Source organism: Schistocerca piceifrons, chromosome 5 (genome assembly GCF_021461385.2).
Source record: "Schistocerca piceifrons isolate TAMUIC-IGC-003096 chromosome 5, iqSchPice1.1, whole genome shotgun sequence".
Lineage (NCBI taxonomy): Eukaryota > Metazoa > Arthropoda > Insecta > Orthoptera > Acrididae > Schistocerca > Schistocerca piceifrons.
The window spans coordinates 303,282,806-303,305,976 of NC_060142.1; the positions used below are offsets into that span (position 1 = coordinate 303,282,806).

At 40.8% G+C, this 23,171-nt stretch overlaps 1 protein-coding gene across 1 annotated transcript in view; it reads right to left on the minus strand.

Moving 5' to 3' along the window:
- Nucleotides 1-23,171, minus strand: part of LOC124797828 (dnaJ homolog subfamily C member 13) — a 344,782-nt gene that overhangs the window by 226,058 nt on the left and 95,553 nt on the right. Inside the window, 3 exon segments of the mRNA XM_047260865.1 lie at nucleotides 5,188-5,370; nucleotides 5,511-5,765; nucleotides 20,768-20,923. Of these exon segments, the coding sequence (XP_047116821.1) occupies nucleotides 5,188-5,370; nucleotides 5,511-5,765; nucleotides 20,768-20,923 (594 nt within the window).

Genomic DNA, 23,171 nt, shown 5'->3' on the forward strand with positions numbered 1-23,171 from the left:
GGCACTCCATTGTCAATGATGTCATTCTTTTGAACACTGAGACAGATGTGCACTGGATAGTCACCCAGCAGATGTTAAGCTTGCTGCACTGGGGACATGGGGAGATGTTCTGCATGAAAGCGTTAGCTTGTCAATGTGTACTGGCCAGGGATCAACAGCAACATTGAAAGAATGTTCCGTGAATGCATGGCATGCACCTGGCACCAGGCAGCACCTCCACAGTTTTTCATCCCCTGGCATAATCCCGCACCTCCACTGGTACCACATCCATCACAATTTTTCAGGCCCATTTTTGAGATCAATGTGATTCCTCATTGTGGATGCCTACTGTAAACAACCGTATGTTGTACACGTGGTGTCCACCATGACAGACACCCCTCTCACTGCCTTGGCCCAGTTTTTGGCCACTGAAGGGTTACCTTGCTCATTGCTCTCCAATAATGGGCCACAACTCATGGCATCCACCTTCAAAGATTTCTGAGAGGTCAACGGCATAAAATACATTTCCAACTGTTCTATCCTTCCTCAAATGGCGAAGTGGAATATCTCATTCAGATTTTTAACCACCAAATGAAAACAGCTGTTGAATCCTCTGCCACTGTGTCAACTTTCACCCTGTTTTTCAGCACCTATCAAACCACACTAATTAACATTCACAGCCCTGTCGAGCCACTCCACTGATGGCAACCATGGACCCCACTTCATCTTCTGATGCTGCCCCTTCAGTGCCCCATTCCCACGCCTTCCAGTGTGACACATCTAGCACAGCTGTCTAGGCTCATTCCTACAGAAGTCCTGAGGCATGGAAACCAGCAAAAGTGGTGGAGACATATGGAGTTTAAGTACTGCCACCACAACCAGCTCCGGCCTTGAGCACAGGCGTTGTGTCCTCCAATGCCTTCTGGTGAAAATTTGGTGCCACAGACAGCTCTCTAATGTTGTTTTGGTGAACCTTCCACATTCCACATTCATGTACATCGTTGGGACCCTCTGGCATACCCATCACCAGCAATGTCCCAATGGATGCTGCCAAACACCTTCCCTTCCCACAACCGGCAGTTGAAGGGATCAGGTCTTTGTCTACCCCTCACCTCCCCTCCCCTCCCCCCCACCCCCCCCTCCCCACAGAGCACCAACAAAGGTATTTCCACCCATAAGCTCCTTTTTTTTGTGTGTGTGTGTGTGTGTGTGTGTGTGTGTGTGTGTGTGTGTGTGTGGGGGGGGGGGGGGGGGGGAGGAGATCTGGAATCAGAATGCCCAACGGAGAAAATGGACCTAGATGGCTGTTAGAGGGCATAGCAAGCATGCCACCCATCTCGTCACGTAAATGTGTCAACCAAAAGTGTTCCTCATGACCAGTATAAATATGACGGCCAAGTTAGTGCTGTATTCATGTCTGAAAATGTTGATTACTATCTCTGCTGTACTGTGGACTATTTGATAACAACCTCACTTGGCACTTAGTCCTTCTCTCCAGTCAAGATTCGAATTTTCTCTCTCTCTGCCCTGGATCTGTTGACACTGTTGTGGCAAAGGTTTCTGCTTGTCACCTTGTTGTTGCATAGGTTGCTTTGGGCTTGTCCTTGTCTGTGTCTCATCTGCTGTGTTTAGCTCAACTACTGCTTCGTGTCGTGTTCTCTTCCACAGGCAGCTCTTTCTCACTCACTCTTGTGATCATATCCAGCTACCCACAGATCTAGCAGCAACAGCCAGTTATGGTAAGACAAAAACTCTTAACATGAATTCAGAGCATAATGTTCAACCTGAGCCTTATCGAATTGTAGTAATATAACTTCTAACTCTTTGCTATTAAATGGGTTAAGCTAGACTTGTAGAATAACTGCATATGATTGTGAATTTTTCTACTGCTGCACAAAGCTTTATATTTTATAATAAGTATTCATAATTTTTTTGAGTTGGGTCTGTTGGTGTCTAAGCTGCTCTAATCATAGAACACCTCACTGACTGCACAGTTAACAGCATGGGTGAAATGACCAAGACTTCTCTCCACATTCCCAAAATTTGATTATTGTCAGGAATATATCAAACATACAGCAAGTCTCTTACTCTTTACTATTATTCACAAATAATGATATCATGCAGCCCAGTTAAGTTGGTAGACACTTTCTCATTGGGTATCGACAGCATATTGCTTATTACATGTGAGTACTGAACAAGTTTTCTTAAGGCATATGTTGTGGTTAAGGCATTCATACCTGTTGCCACTGCAATAAAATAGAATTGTACTGTAGATCACATTGTCCTAAGTATCACTTTGACAATCCTTGCAATTTCTCGATATTTTATTCTACCACATTAAATAGTAATATCGTGTAGTATGTGAATATAGTATTTTATGTTTGAGCTCAAAACAAACGTCCTTGCAATATTGATCTCTCTTGAATTCACTTAGCAGATTATAGTCATATTTGCTGATTGCAATTTCTCAATCTGGAATTCTACCTCCTTTTCATTCCAGGAATGAAGTATCCTGCATCATCAAAATAGGTACATAGGGCATCAAATTAAAACAAAAAAAAGGAGGTATTGGTCATTTTGTTTCATGAAGCATTCCCTGATTCCAGTCAATGTCTCAGTTACTAGCTAAGCCACAAATTAACTCATGTCTAACTGAAATCATACCATATTGTCAACACATTCTCTCAGAACCTCTTATCACAGTCACTGTAACAACACTGTGGATTAAATGTTGCAAATAAATGAATCTTGACTATCATCACTCTCAATCCAGTAAAATGGAATATTTATTCTCTCTCTTTTCACTCTGCATTCAATCCTGTTTTAATTTGTTCACTGTATACTAGCAAGTCACCACCCGTGCAGCACTAAGTGATTGCCCAGACTGCAAATGTTAAAACTGTTTGTGTACTGGGCGCACACAAATCTATCTCTACCTCCTTCGTTCTCCCCCATCTACAGCCTGCACAGTTGTATAAAACACTAGGCTGTCAATATTTAGTACTACAAAACAAGTGTTTACTACTGTTTGTGTTTTAGATTTTATAGCCTTGATTAACAAGGATACCCTATATTAAGACATACCCCCAAGGCACACACCAATACCCGCCCTGTCACCTTTACAGACAACTGACCTCAGTCATAGTTCCTGATTTCAAACTGCTGTGAGGAGTGCTGCTGCACTATGACAGCCGCTCTGCCCTGCTGTTCCATGGTCCATGTATGCAATCTACCTATTATTTTGTCACCCCAAGAAACCAGAGGCACCAATTCAGGGAAGTTACTCCAAGTTTATTTTTTAAAAAAAAGGTTTAATGGAAACATATTTTTGTAACCCCCACTGTTAACTTTGCTCCATGGTTACACTTCTGTTCAATCCTTCCTCAAATGGTGATGTGGAACATCTCATTCAGAGTTTTAACCTGCAAATGAAAAACAGCCGTCAAATCCTCTGCTACTATGTCGGCCCTCACCCTGTTTTTCAGCATCTATCTAACCACACCAATTAACAATCACAGCCCTGCCAAGCTACTGCACAGGTGGCGGTCCACCTCAGCTCAGCTTTGATGGCTCCTCGAAGTAGTTGGCGGCATGTACGCCATTCCTAGCCATGGTCCATGTATTCTGTCACAGATAATAAATGACGATCTTACCTATTAACTCTTGTTTTTCATTTACACTGTCTACAAATGCTTGCCATTTTCAGTATCCTGACAATTTCTCCTTATTTGGCCTCCCTGTATACTCTGCTAACCACTGTCTCATACCACCTCCACCCATCCCCATACTTCCTTCTCATATAGCACTCACAACTACCGCTCTGTAGTCCTCCCTCTTCTTCTGTTCTGCATCTCCCTCCATATACATTATTCCATGTCATTTGGTACAGCACACAACTCTCTCAGCCTGCAGCTACAATGAGCTCAACAGTGTCAAATTCCTATACTGTGTGTCTGCACCCTCTTCCTCCCAGCTGTTATCCCCTGTCAAGCTGCATGGCAGCACAATGTATTCAGCTGAAGCAATACAGCTATGCAAGTGTGTGCATGTGTGTGCACACGTGAAAAATTCTTCCAAAAGCACAGTAATTTTCAGTTTTGTTTATGTAATAATTAATCACTCAATGCCTCAACTATATGGTAAGTTGTTACATTTACTTTTTTCACAACCATATTTCACCAAAGACCTCCCTTTGACATTCTTAAAAAGAAACTGACATCTATTAACTTTACTTTGGTCCCCAAATTCTGCTACGCAGGGGTTTTGATATACACTCACGTGCGCATAAGAAACCAACTTTTAAGTATTCAGATTCGTCTCCCCAAACCCAACACTTCCGTTTTGTCACCCAAAACCATATTACACTACTTGCTTCTCAGGTAAACAGCAGGGCTGTCATGCTGGAGTAAGCCTCTCATGCCATTTTCATAACAAGTGACTGTCAGGACTCGACATTAAAAGTTTACACATATTTAAGGTAAGTCAATTACTTTTAATCAAAAGGAATATTGTCTCAATATTCTGCTCAGTAATTTCCTTCAAGAGAAATGCCAGTAAAGTCAACAGATACACATAGAGGTACATGCATTATGCTAGCTTTCAGAGTTAATAATGCCCTCCTAGGGGAGGAGAGAGGTCTGTACTTGGGAAGCTGAAAAAGAGGCAGGTCACTCAGATCCCAGGATGACACTAACTCAATCTATTATGAGAACAAAAGTCTACAAAAAAATACAGAATAATACAGAATATAGTATTGGAAGACGCAACAAATTAGCTACATCAAATAAAAAAAGGGGTCACGTAAAATTGTGACAAGTTAAACTTTTATGTGGACCGAGACATGAATCTTGGGTCTTTCCCATTAGGTAGTACATTATGAACTACAGTATCCATGTATGCATCATGGACGAACTTAACCCTTGTCATTTGCTTTTTCCCTTCAAACCACATGTCTTATTAAAAACCATTATCTGAAAATAATTGGTGCGTGTGTGTGCGTGTGTGTGTGTGTGTGTGTGTGTGTCTCAATATTCTCCTCAGTAATTTCCTTCAAGAGAAATGCCAGTACAGTCAACAGATACACATAGAGGTACATGCATTATGCTAGCTTTCAGATTTAATAATGCTTTATTCCTTCCATTATGTATAAATCTAAAAAATAAATGTCCCTCCACTATATAATGGTAATAAATATAATTCATTTCAGACCTCAACTTGCTTCTCCACAAAACGTATCTGTCTTTCTATGGCCATCCAGTGAGGGCCTCGGCGGTTCTTGTTTGCATGGTCCAGAGCAATTTTCAAGTTATCTCTTGTATTAAGGTGTTCCTGTTCTATTGCTGTTGCAGGTACCTTATCTTCAGAGTCCAAGTACGTTAACAACCCTGCAGGCTGTAAAATTCTTTTTAAGAACATTGTGCATAAAACATATCAAGAACAATCTTGAAATTCTTGCTGAACATTATGTATGCTGATGCACTAACTTAATTTATCACCTCACTACCATAAAATTCATGTTTTGTAAATCTTACCATAATTCTTTTGAGTAGCCCCATGGCCGTGGGGTGACCAGTAACCCACAGGCCAACAAGATGTCGTGACAATTGTCGATGAGTAAGAAGGCGGCCATCAGAGCCTTGGGTGAAGAGAGCAGTCAGCAAGTGCCGTGGCAGAGCACCCTCTGCCAAGGCGAGATCTTGCATCTTTGCTGACACCTCTGCATCACCTTCTTCTATAACTGCTCTCATTACCAGGCCAGCACCCTTCACAATAGCTAATGATGGATGCTGTCAAAATGTATGCTACATGAATAAAACATCTTCACGTATTTCGACAATGGACAAACTTTATCATTAATACATTTAGGGTCATACACTGATAAAGACATGATGTGCATAAAAAAAGCACATGAACTGAAATTTAAGCAACTAAAAACAAATAGAACAATAATAATTAACACAATATTTATGATATTATTTGGCATAGGTGTCTTCAGTCCCTAAATTGTAGAGAGTTGTACCAGTTTCTTAAGTTAACTGCTTGCACCTTCCTGAGTCAGGCTTCCACATACAGTATAATGGTACACTTAATCTTCTTCTAACGAAAATGGAAATACATCAAGTTCTGCAATCATCACATGATAATGCAGCAAAATGGAATGGTATTTAGAAAGAGGTACAGTAGAACACCACTTATCTGAATTAATTGGGACTGGACCCATTCAGATAATCAAAAATTCAAGTAATTGGGTGTTTTTCGAAAAAATAAAGTGTCTACACATTTTAATTACTGTAATTATGTATTTTATGTTGAAAGTGGGAGAAAATATATTTTTAAAGGAAAAAAGGTTTTAATTAAAATGAAAATGCACCACTTTTACGTACAAGTTATATAGTGGTACTGTACAGTATAGGTGCTGATAGCCATTGCTTGCTGAACATCTCAGTCAAAGCAAGCTGTTTGACTGTCTTCATACGTTCCTGGGCAGCCAAGTCGTGCGCAGTGAAAAGTTGCATCTGGTCATACTTGGGTTGATACTCCATACAAATCAATGCAGCTTCAAGGCTGGCAAATGCTTGCTGTGTCTGCTTCCACTTTCACATTAAGGCCATCTTCTTGCTCGACACTTTCTGCTCTGACACTTTCAATAACGTCACCATCATTTAGAATTTGAAACCCAGGGTCTGACAAATCACACACCATCCATTCTGCTGTATCTTCAGCACTAACTTCTTAACATCCACAAATTTCTTAATTCCTCAAGTAACATGTCATCCTCATCTCCAGTCTCTTCCATTTCCCTTTCTTGAGCATCTCTTTCCTCCTCCTCTTTTTCCTTCTCTTCTTCGGTTGGTATGCCTTTCAACTTCTTCAACATATATTTTAATGTGAATGCCTTAACCAAGTTCCAAGCTTCCACATCCACGTAAGCGCAATCTTTCAAATTTACTTTTTTGTGGCCACCCAACACACCACCTTTGTCTTCACTCTTTACCAAAAGTTTCCGTAAAAATTGCCTTTTGTAATGGCATTTCATGGTTTCGATAACAGACTGGCCCTGTGGCTGAGGCAAGCTTGTGACATTTGGTGGTAAAAAGACTGTTGTAAACTGGCCATTCCATCTCTACAACAATTCTCCAATGGGATGAGCTGGTGCATTATCAACAATCAAAAGCAATTTATTGCCTCTTTTCCAAGAGATTTTTGTTGCTTTTTCACTTCTGCATTCATCCAAGCCTTGGGTTGTTTTTGACTCCCCTGGCAACAGAAGGGGGTATTTTACGGCTTCCTGCAGAGTTTACACAGGTAAGCACCATAACACCGTCTTTATTAACTTCATATTCTCGAGCACTACACTCCCTTTTAGACGCTAAAGTGGTTTCTGCAGAGCTTTCCAAACAAGACCGGTCTCCTCAGTGTTGTACAAAAGCTCAGGATTGTAGGAGTCTGCTACAACTTTAAATTTTTCAATAGAATCTTCTGCAGCTTTGGAGTCTGTTGACAACTTCTCACCACTTTAATCTAATTCATGGACACCATACCTGCACTTAAAATTTCTTAGCCAGCTGTTATTTGCTTTGAAGGATGAACAACAACTCCTGAGCTACAATCTTAGCTTTCTCACAAAGAATCGGACCTGAAATTGGGTTTCCCACAGAACGTAGCTGCAAAAATCACTTTAAAACAGCGTATTCTAAATTTTTTGTTTGCTGCTGCCTTCATTCTTTTTCTTGAAGGACTTCCATCTTTGTTTTCAAGCACTAACATGAAGTTTAAAAGCATAGGTTTGTTCCTGTTAATGTCTGAAATCACTGCTCGTTCAGCACCGCACATCTCAACCAACTATTTGCCTGTAGCTCCTTTCTATGACTGCTCTATAATTTTTAGTTTATCTGCCACTGATAACACAACATGTTTTCTTTTGGATGCTACAGTGAACAATGGAATGCACTCACAAACAAAACAATGCGTACAGTCAGTAGGTTCACAACACACAGACTAACTAGTAATCAAAAGGAACAGTAACAGGTGGGCTGGGCCAGTCACCTGGTGACTGTGACTCCTCATCACAATTATGTTCACACTGTGCCTACACTAACCTCACAGAGCTAAGGACAATAGCGCACTCAGTCAGAATCATTATTTTGCAATTTGGATGATCATCAATTCAGATAGCCAGATTTCAGATACCTGGAGTTCTACTGTATATCTAAATTTCAGCTCACTGATTTATCCATACCATGGCCTGCCTAAACCAATCAGGCAAAATCCAGGATGGTTTTTCCAACAATATTCATGCCTCTCGGATAGAAGAAATGTATTTTCATTTAAATAATGACTACATGTAGTTCACAGCAACATGAAATGGTGCAAAAATATTATCAAGGAATTTACCATATAATACCACTTGAAAATTCAGAGGTTACAAGCACAGTTATTGTAGTTCTGAGCTGAAGGAAATAGTAACTGACAACCATCAATAATACCATGCTAAAAACACATAAAAGGAATTGAATCTGAGTGCCCTCAACATGAACAATACATCTTTATCAATCATAAAGGAAGAAAATAGTAATTTTCCAATAAATAAATCACTGTAAATTCACATCTTCGTCATTCCTCCTCCTCCTCCTCCTCCTCCTCCTCCTCCTCCTCCTCCTCCTCCACCCCCCCCCCCTTTTCCCCTGCAACTGGGGATAATGAGGGTGAAGAGCAAAAGTAAAGGCATGGAAAAATCAAAGGGTATCTAACTTAAATTCCAAGGCTGTGAGTGTATGGTGTTAAATGAACTACATGTAAACTACCTGTAAAAATAGTACACAACAATCTGAAATCAAAGTACTACATACAGTATTTGCCAGCCTATAAGACTCACTTTTTCCTACGACAAAAGGTCCACAAACTGTGTGCTTCATATATACCGGTATCAAGATAAGATATGCTCATTCAAGTTTCAGTTATTGTTGTGCTTAGTGTGAAGATCCACTTGTGTCACACCTTTATCGTAGTTTTATTTGCAAACTATGGCTGAAAAACTGCATTGTTACACTAGTGCATGTAAGCAGCATGGAACAGTGCTGCAGAGAGGCATTTTGGGTCACTTACAATTGAAAACAATGGTAGGAACGCAGCTGAATCAGAAAGGTGTTTTAACGAAAGCTCCTCAAAGTAAACATACTCTGAGAAGTGGAACTGTCAATTGGCCAAAACTTGAAACAGAACTCAGTACTTGGATTTTAGAGAACAGACAAGTGGTAATTTCAGTTTCTACAAAAATGATCATTCATCAAGTGAAAGAAATATCCCCTAACAAAGGGATCACTGACTAATCGACAACAGCATGGGGTTCAAGATTTATGAAGTAGTATTCTCTTTGTCTGCAGACCAAGACAAAAATATCACAGAAGATGCCAGCCAAGTAAGATGAACAAACTGTTGAAATCTATTTGTCATTAATGCAAGGAAATGAGAAAAGTTTGAACTTTCACAAACAGGAAACATGAACAAGACTCCACTAACCTTTGATGTGTCTTCTAACAGAACTATCGGTTCCAAAATTGCCAAAATTGGGACAAAATTGGCAATACTTTTGATTTTGAAAAAGAAGATGCTTTCTCAGGAGCAATTGCTGAAAGGAGTATTTGTCTACGTTCACCATAAAGGCTGGATTGGCGGAAAAGGAATGAGATTGTGGATAGAAAGTATTTGGTCTAGCCTTACTCAAGAACCTGCCCTGTTAGTATGCAAACAGTTTCAGTCTCACAGAACAGAACATGTTAAAAATAGACCGAATGAACTGAAAACTCAGTTAGCTCTCATTCCAGGACGGCAAACTAGCTTACTTCGACCATTAGACGTATGTATCAACATACCATTTATGGCACTTACAGAGGAGTGGAACAGATGGAGGCAACATACAGATTTTTAAACTATACCATCAGTAACAAAGAAGAGACCTACCATTTCTGAAGTTTGTGAGTGTCTCAAAGCTTCACAAGACCCTATAAAAACTGAACAATTGATTAAATCAATTAACACAATGCCGTCCGGTTACACCACATTGGTGTTGTGCATGAAATAACAGTCAACGGCCAGTGACACCAAAGTGGTGTCATGTGCGTGGTATCGCTCAGTGGCCCACGACACCACAGCGGTGTTGGGAGCATAGTATCGCGCAGTGGCTGGCAAAAGCACTTTAGCATCTTTTGCATTCTGTTGGCATTTTGTTTAGGCAACAATAAGTTAATGATGGAACGAGAAATTCAGAAAGGGTGAAACAGATATTTTATTAAATATGTCTGCAAAGTTAAGTGATTGTGAAAGAGGGAGCAGGGTACTAACAAGAGACTAACTGAAAAAAATGAAGTTTTTGCTTCCTTTCGTCTTTCCCTCTCCTACCCTCTTTCCTGACGAAGCAACCGTTGGTTGCGAAAGCTTGAATTTTGTGTGTATGTTTGTGTTTGTTTGTGTGTCTATCAACATGCCAGCGCTTTCATTTGGTAAGTTACATCATCTCTGTTTTTGTCCCTGGTGCATCATGAATATCTGGTGGCCAGAAAAAAGTAAGTAATGAAGAGCTCCAGATACCTACAGAAGAGCAGGAAGCTGAGAGAAAGTGGAGATGGTTGGGGCACACACTGACAGAGTCAGGCAGAGCAATTAAAAAGAATGCACAAGAACAGAATCCCCAGGGAACAAGGAAGAGAGGCAGGGCTAGAGGCACATGGATGATGATGGTTGGCAGGGAGGTGAGGAGAGGAGAGTTGGCAAGACCTGGACAGATTTTAGGAAAATGTCTAAAGACAGAGGATGGCGAGTTCTGCTAGATACCCTATGCCCCCATACAGGCCAAAGTCAAATTAAGTCTCTCTCAATACAAACCAAAAACTACACTTCGAATAAAATGTTCAGATTAGAGTATAAAAGTCATTGTCTTAATCACATGCTACTTTTTTTATTTATAACCATTTCCAGTTTTGCAGCCAGCAACAGATGTAAAAATTATAGCAGTGACACATAGGTACATAGCACTGACATAACCAAGACACTGACTTTTATAATCTAATCTGATAAAGGAGGTCACATCACTTCTGCAGGAGCCAACAGCTTCATTTCGCAAATAAAATTACCATTTGTATGTTTGGTTGCATTGGATACGCCATGAAAACTATTTTACAGTATCAAAGAACAGTCAATCTTGGAAGGTATATAATACTTTCTTTGCCACAAGTCACTGGAGAAACCAAAAAAATATCGCATCATTCATGATGGTAATGCTCACTGTAAGAAAAGAAGAACAACATCAAAGAAGAAAAACATCAAAATAATCTCCTATTTCTCATATTCACCCATTGCCTAACGAGTTCTTTGTGATTCTCTTCTTTCAAACAATAAATTTGTGATCAGCAATCTTCTTTACTCCAAATTTCCTGAGTACCTAAATATTTTCACTGATCTGTTCTCAAATCTATAAAGGTGAAACAATACATGTGATGTGCAATAATTTGTGACTACTTATCAACACCAAACTAAATATCTGTTTTGAATAAGGACTGCTGCTCCTAAACTCACAGCGACGTTAACCCATATTAATGACAAGCATTGCTTCTACACGAAACTTCCTACACAAACCTTACACTAAGTACAGGATGGAGAAAAACATTGTAATGATTATGTAACAGTACTGTATGAAACATTGAATACAATTTGTGAAACAACCATAGGATCGAAATCCACTATTGTGGAACTACGGCCATAAACAACAGCCAGACAGTGATGAGAAAATGAGAGAGTTTGCATTTGAACTAAATTGCCCCAGCTAATACCCACTATGCTAAAGAGCACAGTTACATATTAAATTAGTTTAAGATAATGATTTCATTTGAGAAGATGGACTAAAATCAACTGTGGTAAAAATAGCATAGTGCCATTAATTTGGTAAGGTGGTCAGTTGTACTGCAGAAACAGCACAGCAGTGAGAGGGTTTACAAGTGTTGCTGTAAGGTGCAATGCTGTTAATAATAAAATCCTAAGGTCACAAGCTGAACTGTAAGGCACAAGTGCCACACTGCAGTATTTCTGTACTGAACGTACCACAATTAGTACCGACTGCTTGGGGCGCCAAGCTGAGGAGAACATTATGGGTGCCCGAGTGCAAGATTTGTATGTAATGTGCACCACAATTAGTAGTGAATATTGAAACGGATCAAACTGTACGAGGCAAAAGGCAGAAAAAAGGGTTCGTTTGGAAAAATGACCTCGAACTGGCCCTTGTCAACTGTTTCAATTTTTGCTCACAAAGAGAGAAATCTTCTCTGGGATGACAAAATGCCACAAAAAGCAAAAGCTACTAGTACCACAACTATTTTATGCCAATCCTAACACACGGTTTAGAAATATGTACCCTACTAAACAAAGACTTCACCAGAATTCAGGAAACAGAAGAGAGATTCATTATAACTACGAATCAAACAGCTAGAAAGGACAAAAACAGGAATGAGGTGAACAGAAAAGTAGCTGATATTGAGGTTCCTGTTATGAGTGTCATAAAGAAACACAGGCTTCAAAGGTGTGGGCACATAATGAGAATGAACAGCCAAAGACCTGCCAAAAGGTATTTCAACCTGAGCCTCGTAGGAAGAAGACCACGGGGAAGACCAAGAAAATGCTGGACAAAGACTGGAAGAGCATATGTGGAGGAGAAAGGACACACATGGGAAGCCGTCCTCAAACAGAAGATCTATGAAGACAGAATGAGATGGCAAGCACTTGTTCACCACACCTAGGAAACTGGAGTCAGAAAACTATAATGATGATATGAGGACGAAATAACTTTTATTCTTACAAGTACAGTGGTTCAGTAAATGTGAACTAAGACAAGGATAAAAAGGAAACAAAATATAATTTTAAATTCTTTTTCCCAAAAAACCTTTTCCCCCGCATTCAAAACCACTGTGCCCAGTATCACTACAAAGTTGACACTGTCAAGGAAATTATTGGCACACCCTTTTGAAAATTCCTGGGATGTTGCAAGTGACTGTCACATCCTCATAACTTCTTCCCAATTAGCTATTTGAGATGCCCAATATATGATGTCTTTTGTGAAACCCCATTCTCGAAAGCCTAGTGGTGTTACAATCTGGGAGGCTACTCGCACGTACCATCGTACCCGACCCACTTGTGTTCTAAACGTGTTACTCAAATGCCATCTGACTGCTGAAGTGGAATGCAGTGGTACCCCATCCTGTTTGAAAAACATCTGTTGGAAAATTTGGAGAGAATGTCTTCCAACAATCTGGACATTCTAATTGTAAAAACTGTAAATGATTTTGTCAGTTAATCTGGCAGAGGTAGGATGTTGGCACCAACAATTCCTGTCCAGACATTCACTGAAAATCTTTCCTGGTAACCATGTTCTTGAATATTATGGCTATTTTCATGCATCCGCTGGTGATGGTTGTAGAAGTTAAATACTGCTTCCCTAGCACGAACAGCCTCGCCCATAAACAGCGTGAAGTACGGAAAATACGTACTGTTGAGAAGCTTTTACTGGTTGAACATCCAGGCGTGACAATTTGCTTACCTTTGATAATTTTCTACTTTCAATGTTTTGACCTTTTATGCATGGCAAGGATGTCAATCAGTTCCCTTTGCAACATATCAGACAAGCAAACGAGTGACATCGAGTTTATGCACTGATGCCCTAGTGCTGTTTCAAAATGCAGGAATACTGCATCATATTCCAGAATCCTTACTGTTCATCATCCTGTATCGTCCTAGTTAGATGCAAACATGCTCATTTCTCTCGAGCAATGGTCCACAGCCCCTAAACGTGTTAACCGCTGGTAGTCTTTTGTTTGGGAAATGTTCAGGATACAATCTTCTCACAGCCAGACCACTGCATTCCAGTGCTCAATAAATGTCAACTAGCTCATAGTTTGTCTACCTGTTCATGGGAACTCTAGCACAGTACAGCACATGATAATACATGCAGTGGAGTAGAATAACCACAGAATAACATAGCAGCAACTTAGATGGACAAATCCGCATTACTGGACACACCAAAACACTTTCGCTTTCCAGAAAAACTCCCAGGTGCTGGTCATTGATTGGCTGCTGTTTTCTGGCAGGCACTTCACCAGGGTGTATTTCTGACCAATGGATATCACAAATTTCACTCATCTCATAGCTCGATAACTGGCTTGTTACCCTTCATTTACCATTACTGGGAGACGATATGTAACCCCCCCCCCCCCCCCCACACACACACACACACACACACACACACACACACAGACGATATGTAACCCCCCCCCCCCCACACACCCACACCCACACACACACACACACACACACACACACACACACACACACACACAGAGAGAGAGAGAGAGAGAGAGAGAGAAAAAATCTCTATCTCACAGTTGGTGTGAAGGCCATTTTTATTCCTGCACAATCTTAACTGTTTTCCCGTTTACTTCAAAGATTATTTATGGATCTTTTTCATGAGTTTTGATGTAGTTTTAAGTTGCAGTTATTACAGAGTTGGCATGAGCTTTGGCTAGCTTTCTTTTTGCACTGGAATAGTGAATGTTATAACTTAGCCCGCCCCCTCCCTAACTGGTGTTCCACTACATACAAAATCATGAAATACTTTGGTTCAGCCTTACATTAATCCTGCTTCCAATACTAGAATGTCACCTACATCCCCAAGGAATACCTATATGCAAATCCTACTTTTCACATTTTATCAGAGCACCCTATTACAGCCCTATCATACCGATAGCAAGTTTGGTCATCTAAAAGCAAAGCACTCACTGACTTAAATCATCTGCTTTACGGTACAAGAAATCTGAATCTCCCCATCGACACCAGCTTCTCTAAATTACAGAGACAGGAACTGTTCCTCTGCTCTTCTGCTTCTAACATGCCTTTCAGTTCTGTGGTCCTAGTGTCCTCTATGTCCACCAATCCCTGCCCTATATCTGTTTCAATCATCACCCTCTCACCTCCCCCTACTTCACATTAATCCATCAACTCTCGTTTAGTTACATCTATGAACCCTCACTGACATCATTTTCCTCAGTGACATCTCTTCCTCCTCCTCCTCCTCCTCCTCCTCCTCCTCCTCCTCCATCTTAGCCCCTCTTTCTTGAATGTGGAGGAACACCCAACTACCTCTGACAGCGTCAAGCCAAGTTTTTAGCTTTTCCTGGTACTGTATTCCTATCCTCTTCCCCTGGTATCCTCCCTCTCCCAGCTCTCACCCTTCTCTTCTCTCACTCCTTCCATGTTAATTCCATAAGCTCCACACAGCTTAATGAATCCAGCATCACAACCGGACTGGAAGAAGTGATTGATTGATAGGACTCATTCCAAGACACCAAGAGATCATCAATTTAGTATTGGAGGGAAGTGTACGTCTGTATATGTGGAGGGAGGAGAGGGGGGGGGGGGATGGGGGAGGAAGGGTAAAAGTTGTGGATGGAGACCAAGAAATGAATACAGTAAGCAGACTCAGAAGGATGTAAGTTGCAGTAGTTATTTGGAGATAAAGATACTTGCACAGGATAGAGTAGCATGGCGAGCTGCATTAAGCCAGTCTTCAGACTGAAGACAACAACAATGACAGCAAGCATTATCGTCTTGCAGTTTAAGAGATGAACCACACTAAAGATGATTCCTCCAAACCATGTCATTTTTTGCATAATTTACTGCGCAAAAATATCTGGAAATTGACACTACTTGGTTAAACATTACCCGTATTTTATGTTAAAAGTGAAGACTGTTTCATTATTAAGGGAAAATGAATATCTGATGATTAATTGAGTAAACTTATGATAAATATGAAGGTACAAATACTTCAGGTGGAGGTGAAGGAAACAATAAAAAGCACTGGGTTGCATCTCCAAATTAGGCTGACAACTCCTGAGGCCACAGAACTTGTATTAAGTCTGTGTTCAAAGCTGTAGGTACTTGTTTTGATGATGGGTTAATAATGTACTATTAATGCTGACATGGTGCTGGTCTATTGTGTGTACCTAGAACAACAGTTCTCACTCACATATTCTGAAGTAACACAAACTTTCATAACTTAATGGAAAAGCAACTTTTTTTATACAGGCAGGATGCATGGACACTGTCAAATGTTTGGTGTTGTGCTGAATGCAGTTTGTCTTCCGGGTTCAAATTTAGACTCCAGGCAGCTGTTTTCATATTATAGTGAAGTAGTAACAGATTTGTGGCACAGAGTCCTAAAAGAGAACTATATCGAAACTTCAATGTTTTCTTTTGAAAATCTTTCAAGAGTGTTTAGACGTAGGGGTCCTAGGTTCAATTCTTTGTTGGATCAGAGATTTTCTTCACTTAGGGAATGCGGGTTTGGTTTTACCTCATCTTTATTACTAAGATGTACTAAGTCACCAAAGTGGCATCAAATGGAAAGACTTGAACCAGTCGTCAAATAATGAGAGATGTGATCTTCCAACCAACAATCCCATAAAATCATTTTCATTTGTATTGCTGCAACATCTTGTTTTCTTTAACTGATTAGATTTAAGGGTTTAAAATAAATGTTAATTTTTTAATAATGTAAATGAATTGTATCCGATAGGTACAGTCTTATTTTCAAAATAACACTAACAAACATTGAAATAAGACAAAAACAGAAACATACAGTACTCAAAAACTACAGAAACGATCACCAAAATGGCAAAGAAACGCCAAAATTGTCAGAATATAACACCAAAATTGACAGAAAATAACATCAAAACAGAAAAGAATGCTGTCTTACGAAGTGCGCAGGGAAGAGATGGAGGCATGACAAGACTGCCAGGTGCAGTGTTGGGAGACTATGGAGCAGGAGGGGGGTGACCAGAATTGGAAAAGGAGAGGAGCAGGGAAGAGGAAAGGTAGGCAGATGCGATTGCAGACGGTGGCACGCTATTAGGATGCGGGGACCTCTGTCCAACCAACCTCCTCAACATCCTAGTCCAGCCCTATGACACTCCCAATCCCAACCCCTTGCCATAAGCATCATATTCCTGTGGTAGACCTAGATGCAAGACCTGCACAATCCACCCACCCAGCACTTCCTATTCAGTGCTGTCACAGGCTTCTACTACTAAATCAGAGCCCAGGCCACATGTGAAAGCTGCCATGTCACGTACCAGCTCTGCTGCAATCATTGCACAGCTTTTTATATTGTTATGACAACTAAGCAAGATATTCACCAGAATGAATGACTACCATCAAACAGTGGCCAAGTGCAAAGTAGACCACCAACTGGCACAACATGCAACTGAACACAACATGCTTGTTTTCAATAACTGCTTCACAACTTGGGCCATCTGGATCCTCCCTTCCACCACTTCTTTTCTGAATTGCGCAGATGGGAGCTATTCTCATAACATATTATCTACTCCCAAAAGTGTCCCAGCCTCAACCTACAGTCTCTACACCCTCCACCCAACAGTTTTCAGCCCCTCTGTCCTATCACTTTGTCCCATTCACATCCCCTCATAGGGTGCTGCCCTCTGCCAATACACCTGTCCATCTTTCCCCTTCCATGCTCCTCTCCCTTTGCACTCCCCTTCCCCTCCCCCCTCCCCTATACTCCTCCCTGACCCACAGCCTCCCAATGCTGTGCCTGGCAGTCTTGTCACACCTTCATCTAGTGCCGGCACACTCTGCCATACAGCACTTTACTCTCATCTCACCTGTACATTGCTATCCCTTCCCCTTCCATGCCTTCTTCAGACTGTTGCTTTTATCCATCATGACAGTTGCATTCGGGTCTGAGCTGCTAGCTGTGTGCGTGAGGGGTGTGTGTGTGTGTGTGTGTGTGTGTGTGTGTGTGTGTGTGTGTGGGGGGGGGGGGGGGGGGGGTTGGTTTGTATGTTTTGTTTTCTGAAGAAGGCTTTGGCCAAAAGCTAAATGTGTAACAGTTTTTACAGTGTGCCTGTCTGCAACTCAACATGTCATATTTATGGTAGTAGCAATCTATCCTTTTCCTTATATTATTGATATTCCAACCTACAGTTCCCGTTATTTTCTGCTAATTATACTACTCTGATTTAGCTTCCTACTTGAGTTATTACAATTTGTCAAACAGTATACTTATTGGGAACTTAAAACTAATTATCACTGTTGATGAAGAGAGGCATTAGTCTTACTATTGCAGCATAGCAGACAGTGAGATGAGACCCATTTATCAGTAGAAACATTAGGCTTTTGGATATGTCTGACTTTTGAGGGGAGTGAGCAAACAGAAGGAGTGGCAATGGGCGGCCCTTTATCACCAGTGGTAGCCAACTTTTTTATGGAAAGACACGAAGAGGAGGCACATGCATCAGCCACTTACCAACCCCAGTGCTTTCTTAGGTATGTCGATGACACTTTTGTCATTTGGCCCCATGGCAGGGAGAAGCTAGATGACTTTTTGGAACATCTAAATTCACACCACCCAAGTATAAAATTTACTATGGAGCTAGAGAAGGATGGACAGCTCGCATTCTTGGATGTCCTGGTCAAGAGGAAGGCAGATGGCACTCTGGGCCACAGTGTGTATCGTAAGCCCACCCACACTGACTTATACCTTCAGGCCAGTAGCTGCCACCACCCGGCACAGAATAACGGAGTCTTGAAAACATTAGTTCACAGGGCTCGGGCTCTGTCTAATACGGAAAGTCTGGCCACAGAGATAGAACATCTACAGCTAGTGTTTAGCAGAAATGGATACTCCTCCACAGAGATCCAAAGGGTAGTTTGTGCTACCAGCCAACCACAGGGTACAGAAGAGGAGCCAGAGGATGTGAAGAAGGTGGCATACCTGCCATATGCTGGACCTATTTGTGCAAAGATCAGCAGAATTCTCTCAAAATATGATATAAAGAGTATCTTCTGTCCACCCTCCATAATTGGGACAATGCTAGGGAGTGTGAAGGACGACCTGGGGCTATGTAAGTCAGGCATTTACAACACCCTGTGCCAGTGTGGAAAATCATACATTGGCCAGGCAACCAGGACGGTGGATGTCAGGTGCAAAGAACACCAAAGGCACACCAGACTCGGACAGGCAACCAAATCTGCCATAGCAGAGCACTGTCTGGAGCTCGGTCACTCAATGGACTACAATAACACCAAAATTGTGACACAGACTCCAAGATTTAGGGACAGTGTCATATAGGAGGCCATCGAGATCAAGGTCACAGACAACCTAATAAACCGAGACAGCGGTTAACAGTTCAACTTGGTGTGGAGTCCAGCTCTGGAGCTTATCAGGGCCCAACAAAAGGAACCAAGTAACTCCTCAAGAAGTAGTAACACCTCAGGAGCAGGAGCAGCACCAGGTGGGTGTGGACCGCAAACGGAACGCCCGACAAACAACAGGCCTCAGAGAGCTGCCACAGATGGAGACCAAGTCGGGCGCGGACGTCCGAGGGAGCACCAGGGAAGAGACAACACCTTACAAGCAGCACCAGGCGGGCGCAGACTGCGAACGGAACACCTGACACAAGACGGGCCTCAAACAGCTGCCACAACTGCAGATGATGGATGAGGCAGGTGCGGACGTCCATGGGAGCACCAGGGAAGGACCAAAACCTTAGGAGCAGCACCAAGCGGGCACGGACCGCGAACGGAATGGCCGACACAGGACGGGCCTCAGACAGCTGCCACAGATGGCGACCAAGTCAGGCACGGACGTCCGAGGGAGCACCGGGGAAGAGGCAACACATTACAGGCAGCGCCAGGCGGGGCGCGGACGGTAGAGAGAGCACCCAGTGCCCTCTGGGCATAAATACTGGACAAGATCCTCCAATAAAGCAGTCTCAGGTAGCACCTGAACAAGGCAATGAGTTACGTGGCCAAAATATTGTGCCAGAGCAACACAAACATGTTGCAGTAGACCCAATTATTCCACATGTCAAGAACATATCTATTTAGTGATTTGAGCATGTTAGACATTGTACCTACATAACATTCACAGAAAGTGTTGCTCTTCTGCTTTCATCGCAAGAAATCCACTGCAGGAATTCATCATTTGCTACCAGAAGTGCATGGAGAACATGCTCTGTGGAAAACAACATGCAACGATTGATTTTGACAATTCAATGACAACAATTTTAAAATCAATGACAAAAGGATCTTTGTCACCGCTGCAACTAGATCAAACTGTGAATGTTGAATACTATGAAGCACGATTACTCAATTTGAATCACATATTTAAAGACAAATGTGCACATTATGCTCAGAGACATGACAAAGTCCTTCTGCTTCATGACAACGCCAAACCAGATGTCGCTAAGTAAGTAAAGCTTCAACAGGAAGTCTTACTCCACCCATCATATTCAGCAGACATCTATCCTCCAAGTTTACCATTTTTTTCAGTGCATGCAGCATAACTTTTCTCAACAACACTGCACATATTTTAATTATCTTAAAAACTGTCCCCATGAGTGGAACACTTCAAAAGACACTGAATTTTTTTATCACGGAATCCATTTGTTACCCGCAAAGTGGGAAAAGGTTTCTAGCTGATAGGGGACACCACTTTCAGTATATTATCTTATACCATGCTATTAAAATAAATATGTCTTCTGTCCATGTCCCACACACAGTGAGAATTAATTCAGGCACCTAATATTTCCAATACTTGCTAAACATTGAAGTTCAAATCTTCCACACTCAGTACGGTAAAACTGGATCTGAGTATGGTAACAGTGTCAAAATGTGTCAAATTAACAGAGAGACAACAAATTATTATATTAGAAAGCAGATTACCTCGTACCTGAAAAAGCTTAAAGAGTGATCTTCCCCTCTCAGCCACCATTTCCAACAAATTGTCAAAATGTTTTCCATCTGTAGTTTCACTGTATGGTACACAGAGAGCAAAAGTCAGATAATCAAGCATTGCAGAAACAACAAGTGCTCCTGTACCTCGAGTCTGCAAAAAGAAAATAAGGGTCTTGTGTTAGTGAATAGCCAGTATGCATGCATCTAAACATCAGCAGCATGAGGTACTGGACGTCTGTGAAAAAAATTGGCCTCACAGTATGCTTGATGGTAGCTACCAAACAAATAAGATCAGAAAAACCACAGGACATTAATCATTGCTATCTGAGTCTTAATGGACTGGATAGTTGTAGAAAAAAAGATGGTTATCTCCTGTGGTGTAACATATCACTTTGGTACAGGGATGTGTAGCACAATGTCTATAGTACTGACGAATGATGATCGCCTCCACGAAACTACTACTCAGTCTGAACTGTGAGTTTAGACTTTTATACAGTTTGGACATTTTCCCCTGTATGTGCATGAAATCTGGTGTGGACAGATGCAGCACTTCTTCAAGGTGGGATGAAGATAGCTGCTTTATCAAGTTCTGTGGCACCTGCTGATTTGAAGGTTTATTTCACAGAGTCTCATCAGGCTCAGATATGTGCCACACGCTACAGAATAATTACATTACATTTTTATTGGTCTTTTTGATCATTTGTTGTACAAGGTATACAATATGATATTGGACAAGTCATTGTGATTTACGGTACATGTTTTTAAATCGTACAAAAATATTTACATTGATTTAGGCTTAATATTATCACAACTGAAGGTTCAGCTTCCATACATTATATTTAACCTTGGCAATAAATTATGTTTCGAGATATTCATCTATATTATAACAACATTTTTGCAATAAATATTTATGGACAGCAGTTTTAAATTTTAAAGTGTCTTTTATTGTTTTAATGTTTTTAGGTAGCTTATTGTATAGTCTGTTTCCTGTCTGCAGTGGTCCATTCTGTTTTAGTGTTGTCTGTGCATGTTGAACATTTATGTCCTGCTTTCTCCTCGTGTTATATAGGCGGATACTCTGGTTGGTTGACACAAGATTGGTGCTATTTTCTAAGATTTTCCTTACAAACACGATTACTTGTAAAATGTACAGACATGGTAGTGGAAGGATATGTAGTTTCTTGAATAAGGGCCTGTATGAGCTGCTTTATGTAACATTTTCTATTGCCCTTACAATTCTCTTTTGGCATATAAAACAACTTTTGTTAGCAGATGCGTTTCCCCAAAAGATTATGCCATATCGCGGTAAGGATTCTGCCTGGGCAAAGTATACATCTTTTAGTGCCTCTTTCGGTGTGCACTCAGAAATAATTTTGATAGTATAGCAAATTGTATTTAATTTATTTGTATTTTGTATGTTTGACCCAGCTTAGATCTTCTTGGATCCATATCCCAAGAAATTTTGTGGAGCTTACATTTTCGAGGGTTCTAGTAAACAACTCTGTCTGGTGCTAGTGGACATTTATTTTGCACTGTGTGTATATGCATTGTAACTGTTTTTTCTGTGTTTATTACTAAGTTGTTAACAGAAAACCAGTCTGTAATGTGGGTGGTACAATTTTTAATCTCATGTAGTAATTCTTCTTTGGTCCTTACTTTTATCATCACATTTGTGTCATCCATAACTTTTATGTAATTATGGCATGGCTAGTCGGTTCCAAGTCATTTACAAAGAGTAGAAACAGAACTGGTCCAAGTTTCTGAAGCAAGATGAGATTGATGACATTGAATGCTTTAGAGAGATCTAGAAATATGGCTGAGATATGTTCTTTATTGTCTATTGCATTTAAGGCTTCATTTAGGAATGCAGAGACAGCTGTCTCAGTAGATTTAGATTTTCGGAATCCATGTTGAGTGTTTGAGAAATAATTATTTTTTTCTATGAAATTGAATAGTCTTTTATAACAAATTTTTTTCAATTATTTTGGAAAAACCAGATAATAGTGAGATTGGCCTGTAGTTTGATACCTCTGTTTTTATCCCTTTTATTGAACAGGGGTTTTACTTTTGCTATCGCCAATTTCTCTGGGAAAACCCCTTCTGATAGAGACCAGTTACAGATGTTGACAAGTGGCCTGGCTATGAAGGGAGCGTATTTCTTCAAGATGTAGTCAGGGATACTGTCAGTACCAAAAGAGAATTTGGGCTTCGGTGACAAGGCAATTGGTAACATGTCATGGGAACAAGAGAGGAAGCTGAACCGTCTTTCTGAAGAGAACTGTCATTAAAGTTATAGTGATCGCATATAATATCAAAACGCTTATCGTTTACAAACATTGCATGATGTGTTTAAGTACTACAACCAATACATCAATATAGCAACAAATGAGAATAAGTGC